The sequence below is a fragment of the Sturnus vulgaris genome, chromosome Z (genome assembly GCF_052056855.1).
Source record: "Sturnus vulgaris isolate bStuVul1 chromosome Z, bStuVul1.hap1, whole genome shotgun sequence".
NCBI classification, from domain to species: Eukaryota; Metazoa; Chordata; class Aves; order Passeriformes; family Sturnidae; genus Sturnus; species Sturnus vulgaris.
This window is the reverse complement of record NC_142283.1, coordinates 64,954,833-64,976,120: the sequence shown is the minus strand read 5'-3', so window position 1 is coordinate 64,976,120 and position 21,288 is coordinate 64,954,833. Positions and strand designations below refer to the sequence as shown.

The 21,288-nt window shown below is 36.4% G+C and overlaps 1 protein-coding gene across 3 annotated transcripts in view; it reads left to right on the top strand.

Moving 5' to 3' along the window:
• MTREX (Mtr4 exosome RNA helicase) overlaps positions 1-21,288 on the top strand; it is a 41,589-nt gene that overhangs the window by 19,494 nt on the left and 807 nt on the right. For 2 of the 3 annotated variants that reach the window (XR_015799274.1, XR_015799275.1), the window contains exons 16-26: positions 5,889-6,039; positions 7,761-7,933; positions 8,223-8,291; positions 12,021-12,149; positions 13,126-13,236; positions 13,550-13,738; positions 14,787-14,950; positions 16,306-16,411; positions 17,554-17,610; positions 18,016-18,178; positions 20,374-20,518. Coding sequence is in view for 1 of the 3 variants with exons in the window: in XM_014887010.2 (XP_014742496.2) it covers positions 5,889-6,039; positions 7,761-7,933; positions 8,223-8,291; positions 12,021-12,149; positions 13,126-13,236; positions 13,550-13,738; positions 14,787-14,950; positions 16,306-16,411; positions 17,554-17,610; positions 18,016-18,178 (1,312 nt within the window). In the remaining 2 variants the exon portion in view is untranslated. The remainder of the gene's footprint in view (positions 1-5,888; positions 6,040-7,760; positions 7,934-8,222; positions 8,292-12,020; positions 12,150-13,125; positions 13,237-13,549; positions 13,739-14,786; positions 14,951-16,305; positions 16,412-17,553; positions 17,611-18,015; positions 18,179-20,373; positions 20,519-21,288) is intronic. The other variant, XM_014887010.2, reaches the window with a different exon arrangement.

Here is a 21,288-nt window from a genome sequence, read left to right as displayed (position 1 = left end):
ATGACTGTTAGAGGCAGCTAAGTCTACTTATTTTCCCTTTATGACAAAAAAAAGGGAAAGATCTTTTAATTATTATCAGTTTGTTCTGTTCTTTGCTGTTTTTGTAAAGTTTTTTCTTATTTCCTTTCTGGAAACTTTCTTAGTCAGTTTATTTCTGGAAACACTGATAAGCAAATGAAACTGTCACTGGACCAAAATGGTGTAAATTATGACCTATATTGCATCTAATTTCATTATTACGAAAGATACTTTGTTGTTGCTTTGCAAATTAATTAGTTTCAGACAGTATTTGCCATTTGATGTTCCCATGACAGGCTGGGGAGCAAGAAAGTTATGTGCAGAATTTGTTCCTCTCTCTTCATGGTAACAGATTTTAAAATGTAAATATTTTTCTCCTGCTATAACAGAGAACAGAGGCAGTAACCCTTACCAAATGTATGTCTTGCTCAACCCTACATGCCATTATGTGGCCATGACAGCTCTCACATCTCTAGTTAGACAGGGCTTCCAAGTCTTAACAGTAATTTAAAAAACGAAAAAATACCGTTTGTTAAATTCCATGCACTAATCTTCCTCATCCCAGTCTTTATGTCTTTCTAGTTTATGTGGGCAAGAAACGGTCATACTGTTAAATACAGAATCCCCTGTTGGACTGTATGTTAAGAAGAGGATCAGCTCTGAAGTTACTGGCAGTTAAACAGAGAACACTGTGTAGCATATATAGTTTTCAGATACTCATGCTTTTTTTTTTAGCTTTTGACTAAATTACTTCTGTAGTGAATTGTTTATTGTTACGTTCCTGATTTTTTTTTTAACATTTATCAGCTTAATCCAGTCATTCTTTTGCGTACATCTAGTAACCCAAATCTTGGAAAACTTGAAAGGATACTTTTGTTAAGTTAGGTTACAGTATTTTGAGAAGTGGTTGCAAGTGTAAAGGGGATCACCGATTTCTGAGAGTTTTAGTTGATATATGCAGACTGTTCTCATGTACCCAGGCAGTTGTCATGCAGAGGGATGGAAAAGTTTACAAAGTTGTTCTACTTTCTAAAAACTATTCAGAAAAAAAAAATCTCGTGGCAAATTTTTGAGATGAGGGGGACTGTCCTCTCTACAGGAATGAGAGGCAGGATTACTTGCACAAAGGAGGCTGGAGAGCTGGAATGGTAATTCTTCAACAGTACTAAGTTGTAGCGGCAGCGCATGTTTGAAAGTGACTTCTTGGTGCTTGTTCAAAGCAGTCTTTCTCATCAACTCTTTTTGCAGCTCTGATAAAGTCAGGCTTTTTCTTGATCTTCTTCATTGAGTGGTTGGTGCTTCTTCCTTTCTCTAATATGGAGCTTTTTCTACAGAGACAAGGGTGAAACTTACCCAGAGACTGAAAGATACTGAGGCAGATGATGGTGTAGCCTAGCTAGGTTGATTTACTTTGACAGGAGAGCCTCTGGTAGAGGATGAACTATGTGCTTCACAGTGTTCTTAAGTAAGTAAAGTAATCAGTCTGGGAGCCAGTGACAAAAGGGTTAAGCAGACAAAGGGTTTTCAAGAGGAGAAACCATCATGGAGAAAATAAAAGTTAAAACTGATTTATGTCTTATTTTATCTTGGCAATAAGCAAAATCCAGCCTAGTTGAACACTTTCTACTGTGAAGGCTCTTTGGAAGTAAGTTAGGAAGGAAGAGCCTACCTTTTCCATTTTTATGGTCATATGTCCCATCTTCTCTCCCCTCTTATTTGCTTCTCTTCGCCTTATGTATCTGACAAGTGACTTTAAGTAAGCACTACTTGTCTCTTCCGTAATCATGGCTGTCCATAGTATTTGCCATAAAAGGCTGATTGGCTACTCATGCCTTGAGTGCACCTAGTATAAAAGAACAACTGTATTTTGGTATAAGGTTTTTTAATGCAGCAGCAAAATCTGGATGTTTTTGCCAAGTAAATGAAGCAAGGGCATACAGGTGATTACTCCCTGTTAGGTGTTGCTCTCTGGTAGTCACCAGTCTGATAGCCTGGTGTTGGTAGGTGAAGACTGATCCACACTACAGAACTCTGTGGAGGTTCTGAATCTCTGCTTCCTTCATTTGAAGAAATAGCAGTTTCAATTTTCAGACAAAATAAGCTTCTCAGGACTTTTGATTTCAAATGTATTGCTTAGAGAACACTGTGAAGACAGGAGTGTCTGAAACTTGGAGAAAGATGTGTTTATGAGATGATGGAACAGGAAAAGTCAGCCATTTTTGCCAAACGAGGATTTGTATTTTTAACAGCTATGTTTTAATAGAATGATCATATTTTCAAATTGTAAAATGCTGATCATGTGTTTAAAACAAAAATTGCCACTTCAGTAACTGGCTTAAACATCGCCTTTCAAGTAAGTCTGCTTATATAATCTCTGAAATAGCTGGGTTTTTTGGTTTGTTTTTAAATCACTTATTTGTAGTTGAATTCTGCTGATTTTAAGAAAAGGTCGTTAAACTGAATCTGCAGGAATTGTTTGGTCTTTCTTGGCATGTTCTGTGTATATATTATAATTGTATGAAATTCCTTGTTTTCTCACTTAATGAGCACATTGACGTAGGAGTGTGACACTGTTCTATTCTATGAAATAGTTTATAATCTTGCAAGCACACGGTGAAGGTATCCCCTCCAAGATGACAGCAATGGAAAGAAGATTTGTTTCACAGTGTCATCAGAGCAGTCACACAGTTTTTTTTGCCAAATCTCTAGTGCCTGTAGCCAGCTGGTGAATGTATTCCAGCTTCTTTAGCTGATTCCTGACAGTGGACATTGCAGTAGGAAAGAATCTGACCACTGTTAGCTGACACTGGCATAATTACTTTACCATCATTTACTAAATGCCATTGTTTAAATGGCAGTTTTTTGTTACAGAGAGGCGAGCTTTTAAGGGAGTGATAATTTCTCTTTCCTAGAATAAATAATATATTTAGAAAAATGGGCAGGAGGTTGGTACATACATAAACCTTTTATCAGGTCTAAAAAAAAGCTATGCTATATGTTGGTTAGCCTTAGCAACAGAAGTTCTGTCATCTTTCTACAGATGCCTCTGATATGATATATCAAATAAACTTAAGCACCACACTTCAAACTGTTGATGTTGTAATTAGTGACGCATTTCTCTTAGTAGAAACCCGTCTGTGGTGATTTCAGAACTGACAGTATTAGTTTAAATACACTTTTCATGGTCTAATTTAAGGGGTACTTCTGCTCTGAGATGCATCGCTACAGGTGAAAACCTAGATGTTTATTTATGATCCACTCAGAGATGTAATGTAGAATGACTGAATGAGTGACCATGGGAACATGATTTATCTGAAACTTGTTTTACATGTATTCATGCTGGATACTTTGATGGTATAAACATGTGCTGAAGGCTTTTCTGTAACAGCTGTGTTTTTTTTGGAGACAAAATAATCAGGGAGAGAACAGCATTCTAGCATTTGTAACATAATTTCATAAAGCTCTGTCTTACTTAAGGCAAATGGGGTTACAGTATTCTTAAATCTTGTACATGTGAAGGAGTTTTAAATTCAAATTGCCTCTTACTAAGTCTAATATCAGTGTATCAGTGGATGTAGGATGTGATTTCCTGACAGTACTTTTAAAATTGAAAGAAAAATGTGATTTAATGGCATTCGAAGTCTAGTACACTTAGCTTGATCTGGAAAACCACTGGATTTGAATTTCAGCATTGCATATATAAACAAATAATCAGTTGATATTTTTAAATAGCCAGTGATTTTTAATTAGGTATGGCAAGGAAATATCTCTACTAATAGAGAAAAGCAAATAAATTAGTTGCAAGAAGATACAACTAGGTTTAGGTAAAGCAATTTTTGAGATAAAAAAGGTGCAGAGTTGTGTGTTTTCCAGTCTCAGCCTTTCTGAGCTTCTAAAATGTCTGCTAGAGTATGTGGAACTTTAACAATCATATAGTTGCATTAAAAATGTATCTTGAAACATCCTTATTTTCTTGGTATATTTTAGTTATTTAAAATATTTAATCATAACTAAATTTACTCCTTGTTGAAATGACAATTCTTGTTTAGTAAATCTTATATTTCATATATACATTATTTTAAAAGAATAAGAGATAAAAGACCATTGCAACTGTTGCCATTGTCTTTTATCATCCTTTCAGTTTAGATTTTGTTTGTGATTTTATTCCTTGTCATGTGTTGTTTGTGGATGGCTTCAGACATCTAGTACTATTTTGAGCAGACCTTGCTATTTTTTCTATCTTTGCCTTTTTTACATTTCTTCTAGCTCCAGCCCTCCTTGAAAATTTCTTCCTGGGAAATTTTGTTTTGCAAAACACCAAAATTGCCCTTGTTTTCAGTTCAATAATTCACAAGAGTTTCATTTTTAAAAATGCCTTAAACACTTAATTATGTTATATTGTTGGAGGTGAGTGTATTGTCATAAGCATTTCAGGAATCAGGAAGGCATGATAATCCATGTGCCTGTTAATAGTTTTGAAGAGCTCTGAAATATTTGTGAAATCCGTCTTTTTTTTTTTAAAAAGCCTAGTTATGTTGCTGTTCTACTGTATTCTGTCCAGTTGTCTGTTGCTTCTGTTTTCCACTCCTATAGTTGCACGCAGATTGTAATTTTGTACTTCGTAACTCCTGAATTTTCTTTGTATCCTTTCTGAAGGACTGTCAGATACCTGTTCCTTTGATACTAGTGCTACTTGGATGAAAGGTTATGCCCCACAGTTACACAGTTTCATACTGCAGAAGTGTTGGATCTCTTATTTGATTTCAGTGATTTGGTGTATCAGGATGGCCTTCTGTGCTGTCATTTAAGTGAGAGATAATTCCTCAGGCTTGCCCTTGCTTGGAGAGGCTGTGTGTTGAGCTCTTCTAGATCTTCCTTGGACACTTTTTAAGTGTTTTGTTTGTTCTTTGAATAACTGGTTGTTTTCAGTCCATATCGATTAAATATTTGCTCCTTTATGATAACAAGGTTGTCCTCTTGGGTAAAACATAGTAATAGTAATTCAGTGTAATTCAATAGTAATTCAATGATTCAATAGTAATTTAATGATGAATCAGACCAAAGATGCATTTACTTTGTCCAGTGCCCCTTTTTGACAGAGGACAGTAGTAGACATTCTTAAAAAATAAGAATGGATAAAGAAGGTAATGGTTCCCTGCAATGCTTTCTCAGTGTCTTTTCTTTGGTTAATCAAAATATCTATGCATATCACATTGTAAAAAAAAAAAAAAAAAAAAAAAAGTTCCCAGAATCCCAGAATGGTGAAGGTTGCAAGGGACCTGTGTATCTTTTCCAAAACCATGGCTCTGTCAGGGTCATCTAGAGCAGGGTGTCCAGGACCACGTCCAGAGGGGAGTTCACAACTTCTCTCAAGCTACCTGCAAATTATATTAATTTTATAATGAGACATAATTCAAATTAATGAATTTGCAGATTGCCTATTTTTGAACAGAGTTCCCTTGACAGCAGTGTAATCAGTAAGTCTTAACACTTGAAAATAATTGGGTTTTTTCAGTCTTAAAATAATGGATTACTTTAAATAGTTAGGTAACTATTACTTTAAAGTCAAGATAATGGAATCCAAAGTGTAAGCAACAGGAAATATCTAAATTTTTCACCTGGACTTTTTGTTCAAATATCATTTATAGTATCCTAGCTGTGATAAGTATCTGTACAGTACAAATACTGTGTTCAACATAATACAATTCTTCAGGATTTTATTCAACGCGTAATCTAAATTCAAGACAAATTGTGCAATTCATCAAAGCAGCTCCTCATATGAAATACTGCATCATGATTTATTCAGTGTGTTCTTATATGCTGCAATTAATATTTTTTTCAAATGGAAAATGCTCTTGTATCTTTTTCAGGGTTCAGCTGATCCCTTAAACAGTGCGTTCCACCTGACATACAACATGGTATTGAACTTACTTCGAGTAGAGGAAATTAACCCTGAATACATGTTAGAAAAATCCTTTTATCAGTTCCAGCATTACAGAACTATTCCAGAAATAGTGGAAAGTAAGTATTGCTGTGTGGTCTCATACGAGTAGGTATAATACATAGTGAGGTTGGGTAGTTAGACTTTATTATGCTCATAGGAGTTTTTACCTGCAGTTTTCTGTCTTCCCTGCCTACAGTTTCCAATGCACCATTTGTTGCCATGTTATAGTTTTGTTAATTGGATCTTGTTCTTAGGACATATACTGATATGCACTGTCAGTTTATGAAGAGAGCCTTCCTCTGTGAGTCAGACAGGAATTATTGTCACACTGTTTTTCCTTCTTCCCACCCTATAGTTTAGCAGTCTTCAAAATTGCTGTGGCTCATTTGAGATGCAGGGAAGAAAAGTCTTCCACCTTTTAATATCTTAGTACAAGCTGTAAAAATAACTTAAGTGAGCTGCATTCAGAGTAGTATACGTAAGAAATGTTTAATTATACTACAAAGAAAAATTCAGTGAGATCTGCATTTTGATCCTTGAATAGTGAGTTTTCATGACCAAAGTCAGTATCTGGAGATTTCAGCCAATGTTTGAGAGTGAGACCTCTTTCAAAACTTACTGCAGGGGAATATTAAGAACCTGAGAGGTAATTATGATTATTGAGCAATTCATCTTTTCATTTGTTAATTGAATGTTAGAGAGAAAGTCTATGTGCATGGAACTTTGACAGCCACGTAGAGGAAGGGTTTCTTTTACCTTTCTGTTAGTTTGCAGATGCAGTACTAGTTAAATACAGTATTTATTCCATTATTTCCCTATTCCAGTTGGCATTCCTAGATCTTTGTTCTGTCATTCCAGCATTGCTGTTTAAATAGAAAAATGGAGCTGAAGAACATTTTTCATAGTTCTTGCACTGTTTCAGTTTGGGCACCATACTGGGCATTAGAATTTTATAATAATTTCAGCTGCGATTAAAAACACAAAGGAGAGAATTCGCTACTTATACTAAGGAAGAAATTATGCCATGAGTGTGAATGGATGGCTTATTTCTTTTAAAAACTGGCAGGTAAAAATAAGGAGCACTTCCTGAGTTGTCTCTAAAGTCCCTGTGAGGTGGGATTTCCCAGCCACTTAGGAGCCTTCAAAAATAAGAGGATGAGTTGGTAGAGAGGAAGAGATGAGTTGGTGGAGATTTTTTTATAATCTATTCTTTGTTTTTGTTTGCTGATGGTAATACCAGAATGAGAGAACGAATCATATTGCTTAGAATCAAAACTGATTTGCCTAAATAAGGTATGAAAATACTGCAGGAAGAAAATACTGATTTTCAACTGAAAAATCAGAGCCTAAAACAGCTCAGGAAGAACATCTAACAACTCCCCTCTTGTTGAAACACATAGTTTTAGAAGGTGTCTTTGGGAAATCTGATTTTTGTAGGAGGAGATAAAAAGCATTGGTAGGCATTGAAATACCTTTCTACAAAATCATTGCAAGTTTTAATGTGACTTCTGTGCAAACCTAGATCACTTATTCGTGCATAATTGGGTGTTGAGCCTTTTCCAGTTTCTCAAGCTTGTTTTATTTTAAGAAAACAATACTGGTATTTAATTCTCTATAAGTGTAATTCAGTGGACAAATTTGCAGATTTCTAGCTTTCCAAAGAACAGGTTATTGTGAGTAAAAAATTAATACTAAAAATGGTCACAAAATGCTAGTCAAAGAGATCTAAATGTGAAACACTGATTCCTCATTCTATGTGAAGCTATTAATTTCCATGCGATGTTACTTTTCATTAAAGGAGTCAATAATTTGGAAGCACAGTACAACAAAATAGTGATTCCCAATGAAGAAAGTGTGGTGATATACTACAGAATCCGCCAGCAGCTTGCAAAACTGGGTAAAGATATTGAAGAGTATATTCACAAACCAAAGTACTGCTTGCCCTTTCTACAGCCAGGAAGACTGGTAAAGGTAGTTTGATTTTTCTTTTGTTTTGTTTTTCATTTCTACCTGTTTGTGGAATTTGCAAGGTTCATTTGTGTCTGCCACTTTACCATCTCGAAAAATTACACGTCACACTAAGTATCAGTTTTGACTTGTGTTTCTTTGCTAAGCATTCAATCATGCATTAAAATAAATACTGTTTTCATGAATAATAGTAGTCCACGACTGCTGTTGTAAGTATCAAAAAATACACAGAATTGTGCTTGCTAGGATGTTGTTATATATGTTATGTTGTAATGTCTTGTAATATTTCCAGGTGAAGAATGAAGGTGATGACTACGGATGGGGAGTGGTTGTTAATTTCTCTAAGAAGTCAAATGTTAAGGTAAAATACACATTCCCTCCATTACCAAAGTATATACCTGACTGGTTTTTCTGAAAGCAAGATAAATCGCCTATTTCTTTATAGATTTCAAAGGCAAAAATAATTCTTCTACCCCAAACTTACAAAAAGCTCTGAACTTCCTGAAGTGAAAGTGTAAAGAAGTGAAGCTGTAGAAGATGGAGAAAACTCCCAAGTCTTGTGTTCAATTTTTAACTTCTAATGTATTTGTGGAAGAAGTGCTTGCTTTTACATAGCACTGAAAATGTTTCAGACCAAGTTGTTTCTGGGACATTGCCAGTGCTAGTTTAAGCTGTTCATGAGAAAGATACTGTGTTGTTTCGTCTCAAAGTCTATAGGAGCCCTTAGTGAAGGCTAAGAGCAGTGGAAGACTTGACACTGTCAAATTGTGCCTTGAGTCCTAAATTAGTGCTTGAGACATGGAATTGCTTGTCCTCTGAGGCGTTGCCATAGAGTTGGAAAATAAAAATACAAAGAGAGCAAAACAATAGAAATTAATCTGAGGGTATTTGGAAGAAAAGACAGAGGGCAGTGATGCAATAGAAGCCAGACTTTCTGAAATGCATTTTCATAGTTGGTCTCTGCATAACCCTTAAATGCTGTGTTGGTCTCCCTTTCAGAAATGTTTTGACCAGCTCCTCTACTCTGTTAATGAAAACCTAAGTTAAAACCATATTTTTCTGTGGTAACATTTTTGCTATAATTTTATCAGGAGACCATTTTCTTTACCTGCTAGGTCTAAAAGCAAACTTGTCTTTAAGTTCTGGTAGTGCCTGTTTGTTGTGGCACCATTTGGTGCTTTTCTAATATATATTCATTAAAGAGGAAATGAGAAAAATGTGTTCATACAGAATCTATTAAAAGAGATTTTGTTTTGTTTTCCATCTTCCTTTTGAAAGTTGTATTTCTTTTTCAAGTTGAAAAACTGGGCTGTTTCTGCTGTTGCTAAAATCTTTGCTTGTAGATTACTTTTCTCATAGAGACACACAAGTAATAAGCCAGATTGCCCCATAGTCCCAGCTTTCTCTGTAAAATTGCCATCTTCTGTGTCATTTTGGAGGCATTTCTTCTATCTGTGTCATATTTTATTCACATATATAATTTGCCTTCCCTACCTGGCCTCTCTCACTGTTGTATAAACCTTTTGGCTTTGAACATTAGCTTTGAAATTACAGTCTGTTTTGCAAGAGATGGATGTGGCTCCAGCAGCACTTTTTTCATTAAGTCATTCTAGCAGCTGGGTTGAATTTTTCCTTCTGAGTGTGTGGAAAGAATGACAATAGGTGCTGGAAGTTAAGGAACAAACTTAAGGCTATGTAACTTATAATGAAAAGACAAGTTTCTATTGGAAGAGGTAAAATAAATTACTTGAAGTTGTTGTTTACCCATTTTAGTATCTACTCCATGCATTATTGTCCTCAGACACAAATGTCATTCCCCATTATTATTTAAAGTATACAAGTATACTTAGTACTTAAAAGATACTACTTATGCTGTATCTTTAAACCTTCATCCACTTCTAAGCTGAACGGTTCTTTGGGTTTGCATTTAGGAATTATGTTGAATTCAGTCTATATTACTAGTTTCGTTTCTTTCTTCTATCAGTTTCTAATTAAATAGTTTTTCTAATGAGAAATTCATGTAATTAATAATTAATTTAGGGTAATATGTCGGTATTATTTTACCTAATACTCCTTGTTCTTCACATTGTGAAAGCAAATGCATGAGTCAACGTCAGTTATGTTTATTACTAATTCTGTGTAGATGCTTTTCCATTATAACTTCATAAATCCGTGTTCCACAAAACTGCCAATGCAAATAGCACTTTCCTATCTACTGTTGTTCAGAACAGAATTTATCTCAAGCAGGGGTGCTAGCTCTATATTCATCATTATAGTAGGCAGCAAAATACTTGTGTCCTTTGGAATTAATAAAAAACCTAAATATTTCTAAATAAGCAATTTTATTTACACTGGATTGTGCCAGCAGTAAGCTAGTGATACTGTTGTGCTGTTGATCGTCAATATCATCAGATCCCTGATTCCAGACATTAAATTCTTGTTTCTTAGAAATTATTGATACCAAAATTTGAGATGCTGCAATTCTATCTTTTCTGTTTAGATTATTATAATCCTTGTATATTTATAATCTTCATTACATAAACACCTGTTTTAGTGCTGTGTTGTGGTCACTGGATTTTCAGTAAGTTTGATGTTACTAATCTGGGACTCTGAATCTGTTACATGTGCTATCCTTCTTGGTTCCTGAGCATGATCATCTTTCTTTTCTTGGTTTGTTTCCAGGCACTTGATGTAAGAGATGTTTCAGGACAAATCTAAAATCCTAAGAATTTAACTAATCTTGCAGTACTCTGCCAAAAAGGGCTTAATTTTGCCATTGAAACATGTAAATCGATGCAGCATGAATCAAAGAATCATTTGAACTTGATAGGACACAGAAGTCTGTGGCTAACAAGTGTTTTAAGGGTTCTAGTTTCCTCTTATTCTTGCATACAGAAATGTCTGTTGCTGTTCAAGGGTTTAGTACCTATGCTGTTGTAGGAAACTCATGGAAGGAAACAGTACACATTCAAAAAGCAGTTGCAGATTGAGCCACATCTAGTCAGCATTGTCTAAAAGCTGTTGGTATATGTAAACTTAAGAGAGTAGTATTAGCAGCAGATGTTAATGATTTTTATACTCCTGCTTTATTAGTAAGTTTACAATACAATCACAGGTAGAAATATCATAATTTTCTGGACATCTCCAATTCTAATACTTTTTATAGCACACTTGTGCAGCTATGAGTTTAGTCTCTACTTCATTTAAGCCAGCATTATGCCTTCCCTGGCTTTGGCTGGATACTGATCTGGTGCATGTGGGTATTTTAAAATTCTGATCTCAGAATTCAGAAAGCTTACACATGGTATTTTAAAAGATGTCTACCTTTTGTGTTATAACTTATGTCTGTTCAAAGTCCTAAAAATACTTGTGTGTAGTAGGAGTGTATTTGAGCAACCCTAGTGTATATTGAGCCAGTCAAATAACTACTGCCAGCCTTTTTAAAAGCAGTATATGAAGAAGGTTGTGGCCTTGTGAACTGTAGTCTTTAACCACCACATCTACATGCTTGTGTTCTTTAAATGAACGTCAGATATTACTGGTGCAATTTAGGGCGTATAAAGATGCAGCCTGCAAGGCATAGCTTTCTCTTGCCACAGATACAGGCTGTTATACTTGAAAGAGTCTTTGGTGGTCTTCGTTGTGCATGAAAGCTTGAACCTGCAAACCTGCAAATGAAAGAGAGCCTCTAAATTTTGGGTTGTTTTTTGGTTTTTTTTTCAAATGCTAAGTTCAGTACCGCTAGCATGATGCAAACATGCATTGCAGTTTTTAAACATTCTGGCTTACTTCGAACAAGCTATGTAGAGAAGAAAATGCAGATGCACCTACAGCTTCAAGAAGACTTCAGGCTACTCTGGCAAGGGAGGATGGGGGAGGTTAATGTTCTGAAGTGTGTTTTTTGGTGGGAGGGATCTTCCAAAACCAGTGTGGGGTTTCAGAATGTACTGCAACACTGACCTGATACTCCGTAAGAGACATAGCTCATTTCATACCTTTAATGTTGGAGAAATCATGCATTTTTCATTCATTCCTCCTTGTTTTTTAAAATAGCTGCTACAGACCTGCTCTTTTTCTGTACCCTCAACAGCCAAATTCTGGTGAATTGGATCCACTGTATGTAGTTGAAGTGCTCCTGCACTGCAGCAAAGATAGTTTGAAAAATTCTGCTACTGAGTCTGCAAAGCCAGCCAGACCTGATGAGAGAGGAGAGATGCAGGTTTGTTGTGTTTTTTTTTCTCTGTAGTTCCTTATAAACTTTCTCAAATCTTCATTTCCAAACCATTTGCAAACTGTGCTGAAAGATGGACTGATGCGTTTAAGGAAGAGAAGGAATCTGTAACCTAACTCTGCTTTCTTAATAAATTAAAGTAATATATTTTTAGTAGTATTGTTTGACAGATACTTTTTTTAAAGCAGTATCTTGTCTCTAGGAATATAATCCCTTTTCTATTTCTTAAAATTATTAAGGCTGGAAAAGATTTTTGAGATCCTTGAGTCCAACCCTTGAACACCAGCTTGTCACCTAAATCATAGAACAAGTGCCACATCCAGTTGGTTCTTGAGCCCCTCCAGGGATGGTGACTCCAACCACCTCTCTGGACAGCTTTGCAAAACTCTCTCATTCTAAAACTCAATTGAAATTTTTTTATTGAAAATATTTGCATTACTTAAAATTTTTAGTTTGAAACCCTGTATCAAGACAAATTACTGCAATTTTCAGATCAGTGGCAGTTTATCTGCAGGTTTTTTCTCATAAACTCCATTTAAACCTTGGAGTTTAATGCAGTATTGATTCTTCATGGTGTCATGATGGTTGTCATACTTGGGAAGAAGTATTTTCTGGCTTGATGTTCTCTGCTGGTAGCATTCTTAGTTAAGTAAATGACAATTTGCCTGGTTTGGATCAGAAGAGGTATTCCAGCAAGTAAGGCTCAAGGTAATAGAAAAGCTGTTGTTTTGTTTTCAGTTGTAGTCTTTCTCCAGATGTAAATGCATTCAGATTTTTTTGACAATTACTCTTCTTTATGAATACTTTAGGTCATTAGCCCGATTTTCTTGCTTTCTAACACACCTTTACCCACTGCTATGACTTTGAGCACTAAGTTTTCCTTCTCCCTTGAAAAAGTTTTGCTATGGACAGTAATAAGAGATGTTTTTTACTGATTTATGAGTTGCTACATTGTCTTTGATAGGTTGTTCCTGTTTTGGTGCATCTTGTCTCAGCTATCAGCAGTGTCCGACTGTACATACCTAAAGACTTGAGGCCTGTTGATAACAGGCAAAGTGTGTTAAAATCTGTACAGGTAAGTTTCCACTAGGCTCTGTAAGCACTCTGTGCTGATTAGAGAGGTACTGTTCAACCCAAGGCAACTTGTTCTAAATAAATTTGTATAAAGTTTCTATCACATCTTCAGCCTTATTCTTTAAAGGGGTTGGAAGCCACAGTATATGTCAATTGTTTTCTCCTTGTCGGGTCATTTTAAACTGATTTTGGAAACTGCTGAAACATTATGTAACTTCTATTACAGCCTCCTGTGTCTCTATAGTTATGCCAGCTTATTTATAAAATGTGGTTTATTTTGCTGGTACTAATCTAAATTTTTTTTTTCATTTTAGGAAGTACAGAAACGGTTTCCTGATGGAGTTCCGTTACTAGACCCTATTGATGACATGGGCATCAAAGACCAAGGGTTGAAAAAAGTAATCCAAAAGATAGAGGCATTTGAGCATAGGATGTATTCACATCCTCTTCACAATGATCCAAACTTGGAAACCATATACAAACTCTGTGAAAAAAAAGCACAGGTAAAGATACAAACCAAATAACTTTGTGTTTAGCTGCAGAGGGAGGAGGGAGGTTGTCTTCTTACTTGCTTTTCTTTTTATTTGCAAAACCCAAATCAACCCTTTAAAATTTTTGAATCCCACTAACAGAATGGCCTGTCATTGGTACAGATGCAAAGTATGTCTGAAAAGAAAACTTCAGAGGAGGTTTTCAGGAATTAGAAGGTTACCGGGGTCTTTTTCACTGAATAGACGTAGCACAATGCAGCATAGGAAAAGTCTTCATAGATAATTTTTAATACACTTGTGCAAACCTAGGTTGAATTCATGGGGCTTATTAGCTTGACAAGTGTGCCAGGGAAATCATTGTGCTCTGCTTCCTGAGCTGACCCTCAGCCTGGAAGCAATGAAGGAAGCAATGGACTTTATATAGATTTGTACCCTCTTAGACTGTAATCGGTTGTGCATAAAACCAGCTCTCAAGTTTTTCTGCTGCTTGAGAAAACAGGATCTCCAGGAGCCACTTCACAGAAGTGAGGTGGTTCTGGTATGGGCAGTACAGAGTTCCATGTGGTAAGACCTGATGGACCAAGCAGCTTTCTGTGAGAGTGTCTGCTGTAAGGATGTAGACAGTAACTGTGATGAACTGCAAGCCACTGGAGAAGTTCTAGCAGAAAATGCCTTTGGCTTACATTTCATTGAACAATTGTTTAGCTGAGACTTAGAATAGGTCTCAGATGAGTGCTCATTTCTCAATAGAGGACTATTTCTTTGTCTTTTTAGTGTGGGTTGGTTTGGTTTGTTTCCCACTGTGGGTAAATAGCTTAACTTCCCACGCTTATCACAGGTTTCTGTGGGTAAACGGAGTTGAGTTTTTTAATTACTGTTGTTGTTGCTGTTATTAAATTTGTTTAAACCTTCCTCTTAGAAGACTTGGGCAAATCAACTAGTCAAGTAGTATGCTCATAAACCATTGTTCTGAGGCCTTCATGTAAATTAAACAATGTCTTTAAAACAGTTGCGCCTGTTAAACCTGCAAGGTGTAATTCCTCTCCTTCTGGCCCCCTAGATTGCTATGGATATTAAAGTAGCAAAGCGAGAATTGAAGAAAGCCAGAACTGTCCTGCAAATGGATGAACTCAAATGCCGCAAGCGTGTTTTGAGAAGACTGGGGTTTGCCACGTCTTCAGATGTTATTGAGATGAAAGGACGTGTTGCTTGTGAAATCAGCAGGTAACTGGCTTCTGTGCAAACTATTCATTGTCGTGAATATACACTTCTTTGTCCTTGCTGAAATTAGTACATAATGTTTATATTTTAAAGTTTTAAGACCATTAGAAAAAGGGTTCTTCAGACACTCTGTTCTGTGTAATAAAGGTAATATACTGATGCAGCAGTATAAGTAACATTAACAAGTTAAGGATAAAATACAATGGATTTTAAAATTAAAATGTAGACATGAAAATTCCAAAACAATGGCTATTTTGTGCCTGGCTTAGGTAATAGCATGTTTTCATTTAATGTTGTACATTGCGTGAGGGGAAGGTCTTGGTTTCTGTGGTTGACGCTGAACCAGGACTGTTGGTCCAATCACTCACAATTGAGCCTAGCAATGACTGTCACCAGTTACCAAGTCCCTGACGGGTTTGGAAAAGAGCAAAATTGCTTCCATAGGAATCCATGAAGTGATGAATTTTACTGTAATACATGTATCAGGTACATATATTTTGAAAAAGATGACAAAATCATGAATCAGACTTGAATATCTTACAGTAACTCAGATTTTGATAGGATTTTATATTTTTAAAAGTCACACTGACTGCTGTGTACTCCTTGTCTTACAGGTAAGCTTGAAAGCTACTACTGATATTTCTTTCATAGCTAATTGCCTTGCAAAATTCGATAGCAAGTGGGGAAGCTGAATCAGAATTTTATCTACTTCCTGATTGTCTAGAACTGTTTGAGTTATATATCTTTTAAAAAAGACCCTACTTTGTTTTCCCCCCATCCTATGCATTTTTTTGATAAACTCTAAAAATAGATGGCTGGTCTTACCAAAAATTTGGTGTTTTATCCAAATAAGTATATTTGGATTTTGTATCTGCATCATGCACTTACTTTTATAATTCATGATTAAGTCTTTATTCTTCAAGTTAATTGAAGCAAATTTGTTCCTTTCTTCAGTATTTTGGAAATACCCAGTTGAATCTTTTCTAAGCAGCAGCAGTACTAGTCTTAATCCTTTTTCTAAGTTGCCTGACTCCTTGGTTCTTTCTGATCTCTTGATATTCTGTCTGATAAAAACTGACTAAATCAACTATTCATACTAACTCATATGATCTGCCAGGAGAGTTTTATTGTAGTCCAGTAAATGCATTTACTTTCTTTAAAATACTGTTGCAGTCTCTTATTAGCATTCCCCCTAAAAAGCAAATATATTTGTGTGTGTGTGTATTTGGTGTCCCCGACAGTAAAATTAAGATGCTGCTTTTTTTATCCCTATCCAGTTGCATCACAAATAATAGTTCTTCATTTAAAAATTACCTATCAGTAAGTCTTTCCCCTAAGCTTCCTTCTCTTTATTTTAGTGCTGATGAACTACTCCTGACAGAAATGATGTTCAATGGTCTCTTCAATGACTTGTCTGCAGAACAGGCAACTGCACTACTCAGCTGTTTTGTGTTTCAAGAGAATGTGAGTTACTGCTTCAAGAATTCTAGACATTCCTGTCTTCTAACAATATGGTTTTTAATTCAGTTGCAGAAATTGGTTATAACCATATGAACCATTTCAGTTTTTAGCATTTCCTAAAGTGTTTGATGTGAACTCATGCTGAACTTAGTGAATTGCAGCCTTGCTCTTGCAATGAAGCAGTGTTAATAGATTCTCAGCATATGTGATGCTGTTAATGCACCCCCTTCCATATAATTTAAAATGTAGAATGATTATCTCAAGAAGATGCTCAACAATAACTGCACCCTAGAACTCTGGGGTGAGTGTGTATTTAATTCTCAGATGTGTCTGTGTTATGTTACATGGTCAATCCCCTTGAACATTGATCAAAATAACAGTATCACATGGAATTGATACCAAAAAAGGCTGTTAAAATCAGACTGTATATTTTAAAAAGGAAAAGCATGGGCATTTAATATCAGATGTTATTTTCCCACCTGCAAGCTGTATACAAGGTTAGTATCACCCCAGAAAGTTAGTATAAGTAAACTGCCATATTAAATGTATTTGCAAGTAGTTAGCAAGATGTATCAATCATGTTGATTCTAAATATGGAAAAAAACCATTAGCGGCGGATGCTAATGCATTTCATTTGTTAGTAGACAGGAAATTGAGGTAAGCCGTTATTAATTAGAATATTGGGATTCACTCAACAGTAGTACTTGAGTCTAAACAGCTAGGGCATAAAGATGTTCCTGTATTTTGAAAAGCCATATTTTCATATATTGTCACTGATGCTTAAGTTATTCAAAACATTTTGTATTCTTAAAGAAGAACTTGTAACTGTCAAAGTAGTTAATGGCAGTTCATTTGCCAGTTCAAAACTGTGATACAGCCAAATAGAGAGAATTTTAGAAACATCCAGAAAGTAGGTGCTGATTTTCATAATGTTGGTATTATACAGAAAGATCTCGTGTTCTGATTTAGTTTGAGAAGCAAACATTTGGGGAATTCAGCAATTTCAGTGTTCGGTAACAGGTTTGAGAAGTTACTGGAATAATCTAGGATGGTAGTATCATGCACTGAACTTTTGTTTTTCATTTAATTTGGTATAGAGCAAATGTATGGGAGCATTTAAGATTGTTTAATGTCATCTTTTTCAGTCCAGTGAAATGCCAAAATTGACTGAACAGTTGGCAGGACCACTTCGGCAAATGCAGGTAATTAGAAATCCGTCTGAGCTCAGGGTTAATGTTAACAAGAGCAAATCTCATGAGTAATGTATAATAAGTGCACAGCAAAGATCTAATTTTGGATCATCAGTGAATTCAGCTGGCACTGGTTGTGATTTTGCAATGTGTAATATGTTACACGGTTTGCAAGAAATCTTTATGCTAATTTTGGACATGCCTCTAAAAGTTTTATAAGCTTGCTTGCTACACTGTAGATTTAGTGCAGGCAGACTGCATGTAAACAGTGGTTTACTTTTTGATTCTGAGAAATTTCACCCTAGAAATGAAACTTCATTCTTTTAATGCCATACCTAATAATGTGCATGTCTTTTTGTCAGTTAAGTATTTACTTTGATTAAATACATTATACATATAAAATATTTTGTTTTAAAGGAGTGTGCAAAAAGAATTGCCAAGGTGTCAGCAGAAGCAAAACTGGAAACTGATGAAGAAAATTACTTGAATTCCTTCAGACCCAACCTAATGGATGTTGTGTATACATGGGCAAATGGAGCTAACTTTGCTCACATCTGCAAAATGACTGATGTCTTTGAAGGTAGGCTAATCAGTTGTTCTTTAGAAGGTAATTCTACAACAGGGAATGGTAATACTGAATAACCTTATAGTAAACTCAGATGTATTCAAGCATCTGTATGGCTAAAATCAAGTGGGGAAAAAATTGTTTACTATATATGTTAATTTATTCTTACACACTCTTGATGATTTAGAATCTAAGGTTTTTTTTAAAGGGATATTTCTATATTCTAAAAACTTTCTATAAAACTCAAATTCTAAGCATTACAACAAAAGTAATGCTTACTTTTTCTAGTTAAGGGGGGAAAACACATGTTCCAAATGCTTGTCATCAGGAAGTACAGCTCTTGCACTTGTCCTCATTTTAGTTAAAGCTTTTTATTTATTTGGTAAAACCAGTTGGTATAACCAAGTCCTCCTGCTGACTTAATGATGACAGAAGTGAGAAGTGGTCACCAGGTCTCTTTTGAATAGTTTTGCACAGCAGTGCAATGGAGATAGTTGCAAAGCCTAGGTATAACGTGTCAGGTGGATTAATTTGGTTCCTAAAATTGGAGTACTAGAAACTGCTCCTTGAGGAAGAATACTTCATTTTCACTTTTAAAAAGTATGATTTACAGCCCTGGTATTTTGTAAAAACAAACCATCCAAAGGGTTGTCAAACAAGAATGAAAAGGTCAAACCAGAATGAAAAACCAGCCTGTTGGAAGTTGTGAAGAGTAGGATGGAGGCACCAGTCTTAGAAGTCTTCCTCTTTGAAGTTGGTACTGTCACTGCTGCCTCTCTCAAATGCTGTTTTCTTCTTTGCAAAGGTTTGCAGATTCCCTTATAACAAGGGAATTCATGCACATAATTCATGTATGTAATCCAGTGCATAAACCCAGGAACTTCCTAAAGAAAGTTGCTTTTGAGCAACACAAATCCTGTTTGTCTTTGCTTATGCAGTCAGCAGATTCCTCCTATTTCAATGAGTATCTGAGCCTTCCATTTGCTGTGGAGACACCCTGAGTATGTGGAACATCAAAGCAGCTGGCTTGTTTTACATTGACACTTGAATGTTCAGAATACACTGAGCAGTAACATTTTCCATTTACCACATTTGTACTAAGACAGTCAGTTTTGTTCTACTCAATAGTGCCAGCTCCCTCAAAATTAGATCTTAGTGGCCTGTTTTGAGAAGCTCAGCTCTTGTAACAGGGGTTAATGCATGATTCTTCCCTTAACTTTCAGTAGGCTGGTTTTCTGTGCTTTGTCCAATAGAAAGGAAAGTGCTTCAGGCATCCATTGTTGGTTTTGTGTGTCTTAAGTGGATTGTGGTATTCCTAAATCCCAGATTAGTTTACCTTGGTTATCCAAGTTACTGCAGTGATTTCAAAGAAAATCAGAATACAAAATAAGCCTGAGTGTTCCAAGAACAAGTGTGTTTGCCACAAAGGGGAGTAGGATTGATTTGCTAATGAAAATCCCTTGTCTGTAAGCCAAAATGTGTGTGTTAGGAAGAAATAAAAATAAGAGCAGCTTTTGAAAACCTTTAGGAAAGAACACTGAGCTAAGTATCCTGTTAACTGCAGACCAACTCCTGCTTTATGGAACTATAAACAATAGTAATTCATTTTAAAACTGCAGTTTTCTTTTTCTTGCAAAAAAACTATGTCTGCAACAAGCCCAGCTACGCTGCCTGTAAAGGAGAACTCCCTGGAATGGCTGTCGGGGTCAGCCTTGTAAATAGAGACGAGCAGGATCTTTGACAGCTGAGCCAGGGCCTGCCACAGTGCAGCACAGCCGTGCTCGGGGCAGTTTGCCCATAGGTCACTTGTGTTGGTGTGTGCTCTGTGCTCAATAGGCTATGTGTGGATTTTTCCATCTTGTGTCATTGCAACAGGTTCTACACACTGCTGCTCTTACACAAAATATTCTCACTGTAGAAATTGACATGGCCTAGTGAGGCCCTATGAATGCTTTTTAGTGGAGAAGCATTACTTTATCATATCTCACTTTCCCAAGAGCTTTGAACAATGCTCTTTTCATATTGATTTTCTTCCCAGATATTATGCCTGAAGTGGGTAATAGAAAGGTTGTATAGACCAAACCCCCTTCAGCAAGCAGGGACATCTTCCCCTAAATTTGGTTGCTCAGAGCCCCATCCAACTTGACCTTGAATGTTTCCATGTATTGAAAGGTCACAATAAGGTCTCCCTGGAGCCTTCTCTTCTCTAGGCTGAACAACCCCAACTCTCTCAGCCTGCCCTCAAAGGAGACCTGTTCCATCTCTGATCATCTTGGTGGCTCTCCTCTGGACTCGCTCCAACAGGTCCATGTCCTTCCTGTGCTGGGGATCCCAGAGCTGGATGCAGCACTGCAGGTGGGGTCTCATGAGAGCAGAGGGGCAGAATCACCTCTCTTGCCCTGCTGGCCACACTGCTTTGGATATAATTGGCATTCTGGGCTGCAGGTGCACACTGATGGGTCATACAGAGCGTGTCATCCAGCAGCACCCCCTTTCAGCAGGGCTGCTCTCAAGCCCTTCTTTCCATATTCTCCCAATAACAGTTATTTTGCCTACAGTTATTTTGACTGTTGGAGCTGCTGCTGGAGGAAATGACCAAACACGATACTGTCTGCTTGTAGCCAGAAGAGCAGAAGCATTTAGGGTTGTTTTGTGAAATTTGTAGCAGTGACTTGGGCTGAGCTATGAGGAAAGTTCAAAGAGGAGATAAATTAGTAATAATTAACAAATGGGTGTTGGGTTGCAGTGTAGGAGCTGTGGCAAGATACTTGTGTGTGTTACTGTAACCATGCAGTGGAATAGCAGAGTGGTCCATGGACTCTTGTGTAGGATAGGAGTAGTAAGATAGATCACTTACTGTTTTACTGCCTTTGCCAGCTAAAGAACTAAGGCTTATAAAAACAATCCCAAAATATACCTGTGGTAGTTTTTGAAGTAGTGAATTTGTGCATCTCCTAATGCTCTATGGCTTTTGAGGAAGTTTTAACAAGTACTTGAAAGAAAAAATTAGCTAGGAATTACTCAACAGCCCAGAAAGTAGTGTGATTAGATATTAGAGACTGTAAAGATGGTAGAAAGGACAAGCATTTGGAAACAGCTTCAAGGCAATTCCTCACAGAGAAATT